Raw genomic sequence first — 10,624 nt, forward strand, 5'->3', positions numbered from 1 at the left:
GTTAGAGGGTTGACATGTTGTGGGGTTGTTAACCAATGTCATAAAACAATATGTGTACTACTGTTTCATGAGAAACTATTTGTTCTGTACACCTTCACCTGAAGTACAATAAGAAAAAAAAGATAGGAAGCTGCATCACACGACTTCATATTCAAACTACTGCAATTTTATAAAAAGGAAGAAAATATATTAAATTCAATCAGAGTAAAATGACATGTTATGTTCAGTGGAATAATGATACAGATTATCACTGATTTTTCATCAGAAACAGTGCAAATGAAATGACAGTGAAACATCTTTAAAATGGTAAAAGAAAACTTGAAAAAGCCTTTCAACTTCAATTAATTCTCATTGTTATTCTTAGAGCCCAAGAAAGGTCTAGCATTTGTCTCTGAAACTACACCAATGCTGTGGAAGCTTCTATAAGCAGCAGAGCAGTGAAGTTTCTCATGAATTTTGAATAAAATATTACCTTTAATATACTGGAAATAATGAGTAGATGAACTATAGATGATAAAGTTCCAAATAATCTCACATTTTAAAATCAGCTTTGTTAAGACATACTATGCTTACAATGGAGTCCTGGTGGTACAGTGGTTAAGAGCTATGGCTGCAGTGGTTGGCAGTTTGAATCCACCAGCTGCTCCTTGGAAACCCTATGGGGCAGTTCTACTCTGTCCTATCGGGTTGCTGTGAGTTGGAATCAACTCAGTGACAACGGGTTATGCTTACAATAAAATTCACACATTTTACCTATTTTAAGGAGCTTTGAGAAATGTATGCAGTCATAGAACCACAGCAGCAAACTTGGACAAGTCTATCAATTCCAAGACTTGACTCCTACCAAAAGGTCAGCAGTTGAAATCCACTAGCCACTCTTCAGAAGCCTTATAGGGCTGTTCTACTCTGTCCTGTAGGGTCGTTGGAATTGAATCGACTGAAACGGGTATATCCTTCCCAGAGAATAGGTAGTTATAACTATTGCACTTTTATAATTATTTTAATATTTGTATTAAATTTTATTCATTCTTATTAACTAACTGTATTTTAAGAGATCTGCTCTTTCTTTTTAACAATTTCTTAAGATATATTCATCTAATAAAATGAATAAAATTAATTCATAATTTCATAATCATAACAGTCAAAAAAAAATAAACATTTGTGAAGGCAGATGGTTCCGTACCAGCAAATATTAAGCAGCAAAAGTTGCAGTTTCTCAGAGTAACTTGTAAAAATATATTATCTTCTGATAATAATTTCATTGAATTAATATGTGTGCACATTAATAGAAATGGCCATAATATTGGCATATAAGTATATATGATAATAATGCATATAAAAGGTCAAGTTTTAACAATCTAGTCCTGTAGAAACTCATGATTAGAAGGATATTTTTAACATGTCCTAGGCTTCAGCGTTCATAGCCGAGAGGAAAACAGCTCAGCTACCTCCTTGAACAAAGTCTTCTTTCTCTAAAATTCCTTATTCCATGAAGACAAGCATAGGAAATAAAATGATCTATATGGAATATTATTATCTATAATAAGCAAATGTCTCTGTTTGAGGTGGCAGTTGAATTTAATTTACCTCGCAGGTTTCAAAGTGTGATGATTTCCTGGTAAAATCTTCAGTGAAACCTTATTTAACGATGTGTTTTTTTTTTTTTTTCCTTCCATTTTCACATTCCTCTACATACTCAAAAGCAATCTGAAGGAAGCAGATTTTTTAAATGCCTCTTTAGAATAACTAAAGGATAATTTGAGTTCATTATCTTAGTACCTTTTAATATCCCATCATCACTGATTTCCATCATCAGAGATATACAGCCTCCCGCTTACAAGTACCACATGGCTATCAGGCGAACATCAGGTAAGTGCAATTTTATTTTATCTATTTTTACTTGAACTCATAAATGTTGTAAATGTAGTAAAGTCAGCAAAAGTCTTAGTATGAGTACACAATTCAAAGCGAGTAATTGGAACATCCATCCATATAACTTTGAGACAAAAGCAAAGTTCACATGTGTTGGAATATTTTTTATTAAAGGCTTAAATTATTGTCCTTAGTGAATTACACAAGTGCATAAAAATACAAACACTAAAGTTTATTCATGAATCTAGCCTAAAGTGATATCATGAAATAAAAAAATCTTGAAAATGAATCATTTATCCAGAATTTTCCTATGATTTTAGGTCTTTTAAAAATATTACTTACTATTTAAAAATTTTCAAACGTTCAATGACACTATCCATAGAATGAGTTCAGGTAAATGATTCATAACCAAGGACAGTCTCTCATACACTTAGTGAACGTGCTGAAGAGGCAGAATGATTGTGATAGGTAATGTCTATAAGATTTTCTCTTAAAAAATAAATGTGATGACCTCATTTGTGACTCTTGTTTTCTGGGATAACCATATCAGTCCTTTTGGGTGTTCTTGTGGTATCATGAATTTGGTGGAGTTTTCACGTATATGGTTTTTTTATACACAATCACATAAAACCCATCGGCTCCAACAGTCTGAAACCTTTCACGTTTTCTCCGTTTCTGTCGCTGTAGATTCCCCGTTGCCTCCGTGGAGATTCATTGCTGAGGTCCTGGGGATTATCCTTCTTAAATTAATATTCATAGTGATTATCATAACAGTTATCGATATTCCCGGTAAGTAAGTCTATGAGAGAAGGAGCATAAGAAAACTGTGCTCACAGAATAAGGATCTGAAAACCTCTCTACTCTTTATATTAATCAAATCATTCTCTTTTTTACGTGAGCATTTTATAATCTTAAACTTAGTAAATATTGAAAAAATTTGATAATGTGGAATTATTATGGAAGGGGTATTCTAAATTAATGAAAATTATTAATGATATTATAAAAATATTTTGGTTGCTTCCATGTAAATGCTGAAAAAAGATCTAATATCCTGGGGCCTTGTGATAATAGACAGATAAGACGGTTATAAATATAAGATGAATTCAGAAACGGTTAAGCCATAATCTGACACCTGACAGGAGAGTTGTTGTTTTGGTTGTTGTTGCTGTTTATATTAGGTTGTAATGGCTTTTACTAGTAGTTTTTCTTGGTTAAAAAAAGATCTTAATATTTATCAATATTAGTATAGTCACTGAAGGAGTTACCACAAATTCATAATAAAAGTCTTCATCATGGTTGTACAATTCTCATCATGCTGAGTTACGTTCACCCTACAGCAACTTCAATCCAGTAGCAAAAAGTTCTTCTGTAATAAGAACTGAGAAAGATAGATAATGTCTCTACAAGTTTTTCTTTTTTTGGTTTGAACATATTCTGCTTGTCTCTAGAAGTAAAAAGAGATTGTTTGGAAAATAAATGATGTATTTTCACAAATGAGCAGTATCTGAAGTTTAAACCTTGTAATCAGTGACCAGAAGTATAAATTATTTCTTTAAACAATAGACCTCCTTTTTCCCTAGTGGCTTAAATCTAAAGGTGCTATGATATGCTACTCTACTGTATATTTCTAATTTTTTTCTGATTGAATGGTGTTGTTACTTTCTTCTGGACTTTATTGGAATTTTTTAAAGCATTTGAAAATTCACATGTATGTACCAGTAGTGCAATAAGAGTTAGAAAAATATTTTTTCATTATTTTCACTTGTGTGTGTTTGAGTGTATCTGCACACATATGCAAATGTGTTCATGTTTATTCTCATGAATAAATACCAATACATTTCTATTGTAAAAAGCAATTTGCTATTAAATATTAATTGATATTATTTTTGTAGTACCTCATTGGGTGCATTGCCCAAAGATGTGGTTTACCTACAACAACAATTGTTATCTCTCAGAAATATTTACCAGAAAATAAAGAAGAAAAAAATACTTATGTAATGTGGGAATTGGAAAAGAAGTACTATGACACAAAAATAAAACAAAATAATGTAGAAGATGTCATGAATGGAATTGTGTTTCCCGAAAATATGTGTCTTACATCCTAACTTCTATGCCTGTGGTTATAATGCCATTTGGGAATGGGTTGACTTTGTTATGTTAATGAGACGGGATTACTGTAAGGTGTATTTTGAATCAGTCTCTCTTGAGATAGAAAAGAAATTAAACAAGCAAGCAAAAAGCAGAGTTAGGGGAAGAAAGATGTCAAGCCACGTGAAGATGGCCCAGGAGAAGAAGCTCAAAAGACACAGGGACCTTCCGCAGAGTCGGCAGAGAGAAAAAGCCTTCCCCTAGAGCCAGCATCCTGAATTTGGACTTCTAGCCTTCCGAACTGTGGGAAAATAATGCTCTACTTGTTAAAGCCACTCACTTGTGGTATTTCCATTATAGCGGCACTAGATAACTAAGATAGAAGATATAAGTGAATTAAACTTCATTAAATTTTTTAAAAACTTCACTGAAATGGAAGGAAAAGTCAAATATATCAGCAAAGTCAAAGATGAACCCTAGCTTGAGCAAAACATTTAAATGGATATAATAACCAAAGATGAATATGCTGAATAGTGAAAAAAAAAACATTCAAATCAGTAAGAAAAAGAGAAAAGAAATAATAACCCATAGTGTTAGGGTGGGGAAAATGGTTATAAATGAAAAAGATCATGAAAATTGAAATGCAAAATATAATATGTGAAAAGACGTTCACTTTTCACTAGTTGATACAGATTTTCAAAAATCTGAAAATTTAATAATGTTTGCAAAAGAGGTAGATTAAAAGTAGACTTAGGTACTGTTGGCAAAATTTTAATAAGACTAAAATTAAACATAAGCCTTCTTTACAAATATCCTTCTGTGTAAATTATCACTATGTACCTTAAGGAGATTCTTGCTGAGATTCATAAGAAGGCATGTAGAAGAACGTTTGTTACAGCATTCTTTGACATTTAAAAAATTAAAAAATATTAACTATAAATATAAGTACATGGGTAATTTGTGGTATATTAATATAATGAAATTTTATATAAATATAAACATTACCGATCTACATTCCTCAGTGTGTATAATTCCTGCAAAAGTAATCTTGAGTGAGAAAGATCTTTATATCTCTCAAAAAATAATAAAAATGTAAGATTATGTCTTTATAAATCTATACGCACATCTGTGTGTGTTTACACTATATACATCTAAATAATATAAGCATATTTTGATATATGAATATGTAAATGACTATAGACAGTATTTATATATGTATGTTTACATATATATTTATTTATCCAAAACTTTCTTAGGAGACTGAAAAAATTTATTGAACAATACAAGTTAATGTTTGAAAATGGTTCAAAACTGTGAGAGGTATTTAAAGTTTGGTTCATTATGCTGTTGAAAGGCTTTGCCCAAAGACCTTCATTACTTTATTAATTTTAATTTTATTAATTTTTTTATTTATTTATAACATAATAATCTTGATAGGTTGTTCTTAGGTGCCATGAAGTAGGTTCCAGCTCACAGCGACCCTATGTACAACAGATCAAAACACTGTCTGGTCCTGCCCCTTCCTTAAAATCTTTGCTATGTTTGAACCCATTGTTGCAGCCGTGGTGGCAATCCATCTCCTGGAAGGTCTTCCTCTTCTTCGCTGACCCTCTACTTTACAAACATGATGTTCTTTTCCAGAGAGTGCAATCTCTTGATAAAATATGCAAAGTACCTGAGATGAAGTGTCATCAGCTTCGCTTCCATGGAGCACTCTGGCTGTACTTCTTCCAAGACAGACTTGTTCATTCTTCTGGAAGTCCATGGCATAGTCAATATTCTTTACCAACACCACAGTTCAAAAGCATCAATTCATTGTCCAGCTTTCGCATACACATGAGGTGATTGAAAATATCATGGCTTGGGTCAGGTGCACTTTAGTCCATAAAGAGACATCTTTGCTTTTCAACACTTTAAAGAGGCCTTTTGCAGCAGACTTGCCCAGTGCAATCCTTCCTTTGATTTCTTGTTTGTTGCTTCCATGAGTGTGGATTGTGTATCCAAGTAAAATGAAATCCTTGACGACGTCAATATTTTCTCCCTTTATCATGATGTTGCTTACTGGTCCAGCCGTGAGGATTTTTGGTTTCTTTATATTGAGGTGTAACCCATACTGAAGGCTGTAGTCTTTGATCTTCATCAGCAAGTGCTTCAAGTCCTCTTTGCTCTCAGCAAGCCAAGGTTGTGTCATCTGCATATCTTGGGTTGTTAGTGAGTCTTCCATCAATCTTGATGCCATGTTCTTCTTCATATAGTCCAGCTTCTCAGATTATTTGCTCAGCATGTAGCTTGAATAAGCATGGTGAAAGTATACAACCCTGATTCACACAGGGTTTTAATTGTCTCAATTTTAAACCATGCAATATCCCCTTGTCCTATTTGAATGACTGCTTCTTGGTCTATGTACAGGTTCTACATGGGCATAATTAAGTGTTCTGGAATTCCCATTCTTCTCAATGTTTCATAATTTGATATGATCCACACAGTCAAATGCCTTTGCATAGTTAATAAAACACAGGTAAACATCTTTCTGGTATTCTCCGCTTTCAGCCAGGATTCATCTGATATCGGCAATGATATTCTTTGTTCCATATCCTCTTCTGAATCTGGCTTAAATTTCTGGCAGTTCCCTCTTGGATATACTGCTGAGACCATTTTTGAATGATCTTCACAAGAATTATACCTGCTTGTGATATTAATGACATTATTTGATAATTTCTGCATTCTTTTGGATCACTTTTCTTTGGAATGGGCACACATATGGATTTCTTCCAGTTGGATGGCCAGGTAGCTGTCTTCCAAATTTCTTGGCACAGATGAGTGAGCACTTCTAGCTCTGCATCTGTTTGTTGAAGCATCTCAGCTGGTATTCTGTCAATTCCTGGAGCGTTGTTTTTTTGCCAATGTGTTCAGTGCAGCTTAGATTTCTTCCTTCAATACCATCAGTTCTTGATCATATGCTACAGCCTGAAATGGGTGAATGCCAACCAATTCTTTTTGGTACAACGACTGTGTATTCCTTCCATCGTCTTTAGAGGTTTATTGTGTCATTCAGATTTTTGCTCATATAATCCTTCAAAATTGCAACTTGAGGCTTGAATTTTTTCTTCAGTTCTTTCAGCTTGAGAAATGCTGAGCGTGCGCTTCCCTTTGGTTTTCTAACTATAGGTCTTTGCACATTTCATTTAATACTTCACTTTGTCTTCTCAAACCTCCCCTTTGAAATCTTCTATTCATATCTTTTACTTCATTATTTTTTCCATTCTCTTTAGCTATTTTATGCTCAAGAGCAAATTTCAGAGTCTCTTCTGACATCCATTTTGGTCTTTTCTTTCTTTTCTGTCTTTTTAATGACCTTTTACTTTCTTCAGAGCCCAGCTGGTGCAATGGTTAAGAGCTTGGCTGCAAACCAAAAGGTCAGCAATTCAAATCCACCAGCTGCTCCTTGAAACCCTATGGGGAAGGCTTACTCCGTTATAGAGTTGCTATCAGTCAGAAGTGACTTGATAGCAACAGGATATTTTTTGCTTTCATCATATATGATGTCTTGATGTCACCACACGACTGGTCTGGTCTTCCGTCATTAGTGTTCAATGCGTCAAATCTATTCTTGACATGGTCTCCAAATTCAGGTGGGATATACTACAGGATGTATTTTGGTTTTCGTGGACATATTTTAATTTTCTTCAGTTTCAACTTAAACTTGCATAAGATCAATTGACTATCTGCTCTGTCAACCCCTGGCCTTGTGCTGACTGATGGTATTGCGCTTTTCCTTCATCTCTTTCCACAGATGTAGTTGACTTGATTCCTGTGTTTTCCATCCAGTGAGATCCATGTGTATAGTCAGCATTAATGTTGTTGAAAAAAGATATTTGCAGTGAAGAAGTCATTGGTCTTGCAACATTCTATCATGTGATCTCTGGTGTCATTTCTGTCACCAAGATCATATTTTCCTACTACAGATCCTTCTTGTTTGCTTCCAGCTTTTGCATTCCAATCGCCAGTAATTATCAATGCATCTTGATTACATGTTTGATCAAATTCATACTGCAGAAGTTAGGGAATATCTTCAATTTCCTCATCTTTAGTATAAGTGTTTGTTGCATAAATTTGAGTAATAGCCGTATTAACTGATCTTCCTCGTACTATATAGTATCACTGACAGCGTTGTTCTTCAGGTTAGATCTCAAAATGTCCTTTTTGATGATGAATGAAATACCTCTTTGATTTATCATTCCCAGCATAGTAGACCATATGATTGTCTGATTCAAAATAGCTAATAGCAGTCCATTTCAGACCCCTAATGCCTAGGATATTGATCTTCATGCATTCCGTATCATTTTTGACTATATCCAGTTTTCCTTGATTCATACTTCATACATTTCTTGTTCCAGTTCTTAATGGATGTTTGCAGCTGTTTCTTCTCATTTTGAGTCTTAACACATCAACAAATGAAGGTCTCCAAAGATTGACTCCATCCACGTCATTAAGGTTGACTTTACTTTAAGGAGGTATCTCTTCCCCAGTCGTATTTTGAGTGTCTTCAAACCTGAGGGTCTCATCTTCTGCAGTATATCAGACAATGTTCCGCTGCTATTCATAAGGTTTTCACTGGTCACTTTTTTCAGAAGTAGACCATCAGGTGCTTCTTCCAATTCTGTCTTAGTCCAGAAGCTCTGCTGAAACCTGTCCACCAGGGGTGACCCGGCCTGTATTTGAAATACATGTGGCATAGCTTCCAAAATCACAGTAACACCAAGCCCCCAGGGTACAACACACTGACAGATGGGTGGTGGATCTTTATAAGAATTACCTTAAATATTGTTTTTTATTATTGTACTTTACATTAAGGTTAACTGAACAAGCTAGCATCTCATTAAATAGACAGTACACATATTGTTTTATGACAATGGTTAACAGCCCCATAACATGTTGACACTCTCCCTTCTCGACCTTGAGTTCCCTATTACCAGCTTTCCTGTCCCCTCCTGCCTTCTAGTCCTTGCCCCTAGGCTGGTGTTCCACTTTAGTCTTGTTTTGTTTTATGGGCCTGTCTAATCTGTGGATGAAGGATGAACCTCAGGAGTGACTTCGTTACTGAGCTTAAAGAGTGTCGGGGGCCATACTCTTGGGTTTTCTCCTGACTCTGTCAGGTCACTAAGTCTGGTCTTTTTTTGTAAGTTAGAATTTTATTCTACATTTTTCTCCAGCTCTTTTGAGGATTCACTATTGTGATGTCTGTCAGAGCAGTCAGTGCTGGTAGCCGGACACCATCTAGTTGTACTGGACTCAGTCTGGTGGAGGCTTGGGTAGATGTGGTCCATTACTCTTTTGGACTAATCTTTCCCCTGTATCTTTAGTTTTCTTCATTTTCCCTTGCTACTGAAGGAGTGAGACCAGCGGAGTATCTCACATGGCTGCTCAGAGGCTTTTAAGACCCCAGACACTACTAACTAAGGTAGAATGTAAAAAATTTTCTTTATAAACTATGTTATGCCAATTCAGCTTGATGTTCCCCGAGGCCATGGTCCCCACAGTCCTCGTCTCTGCAGTTTGGTCCCTCAGGGAGTTTGGATGTGTCTATGGAGCTTCTATGACCTTGCCTTGGACAGTTGTACTGGCTTCTCCGGTATTGTGTACTGTCTTACCCTTCACCAAAGTGACCACTTATCTTTTGTCTAGTTAGTGTTTTTCCATCCCCACCTCTCCCATCCCCTGTAACCATCAAAGTTTGTTTCTTTTTGTGTGTAAACTTTTTCATGAGTTTTTATACTAGTGGTCTCATAAAATATTTGTCCTTTTGGGATTAACTTATTTCACTCAGTATAATGCCCTCTACATTCATCCATGTTGTGAGATACTTAACAGGTTCATCATTGTTCTTTATTGTTGCGTAGTTCTGCATTATGTGTATGTACCGTAGTTTGTTTATCGATTGATCTGTTGATGGGCATCTAGGTTGCCTCCATCTTTTTGCTACTGTGAACAACGCTGCAGTGAACATCGGTGTGCATAAGTCTATTCTTGTTATGGCTCTGATTTCTCTTGGATATATTCCTAGGAGAAGAATTGCTGTATCATACAGCATTTCTATTTCTAGTTTTTTCGTTTTCAAAAATGATTGCATCATTTTGCATTCCCACCGGTCGTGCATAAGAGTTCCAATCTCCCCACAGCTTCTCCAACGTTTCTTATTTTCTGTTTTATTTTTATATGTGTCAGTAATGCTGGGGTGAGATGGTATCTTATTGTGGTTTTATTTTGCATTTCTCTAATGGCTAGTGATCATGAGCATTTCCTCATGTGTCTCTTAGCTGCTCGAATGTCTTCTTTTGTGAAGTGTCTGTTCATTTCCTTTGCTCATGTTTTAATTGGATTATTTGTCTTTTTGTTGTAGAGGTGCTCTATTTTCCTGCAGATTTGAGAGATTAGACCTTTGTCAGATTTGTAAGAGCCAAATTTTTTTCCCCAGTCTGTAGTTCTGTTTTTACTCTCTTGGTGAAGTCTCCTGATGAATATAAATGTTTAATTATTAGAAGATCTCAGTTATCTAGCTTACCTTCTAGAGTCTATGTGTTGTTAGTTATGGTTTCTATCCATTAATGCCATGTATTAGGGCCTCTAGCGTTGATCCTGTTTTTTCTTTTATGTTCTTTATAGT

General features: G+C 35.2%; 1 protein-coding gene across 1 annotated transcript in view; it reads left to right on the top strand.

Moving 5' to 3' along the window:
• The first annotated feature begins 1,847 nt into the window (after positions 1-1,847).
• The window catches only part of LOC111819362 (NKG2-A/NKG2-B type II integral membrane protein-like), a 67,879-nt gene continuing 59,102 nt past the window's right edge, over positions 1,848-10,624 (top strand). Inside the window, exons 1-2 of the mRNA XM_023725794.1 lie at positions 1,848-1,869; positions 2,560-2,661. Of these exons, the coding sequence (XP_023581562.1) occupies positions 1,848-1,869; positions 2,560-2,661 (124 nt within the window). The remainder of the gene's footprint in view (positions 1,870-2,559; positions 2,662-10,624) is intronic.

The sequence above is a fragment of the Trichechus manatus genome, unplaced genomic scaffold (assembly GCF_000243295.1).
Source record: "Trichechus manatus latirostris isolate Lorelei unplaced genomic scaffold, TriManLat1.0 scaffold00403, whole genome shotgun sequence".
Taxonomy (NCBI): Eukaryota; Metazoa; Chordata; class Mammalia; order Sirenia; family Trichechidae; genus Trichechus; species Trichechus manatus.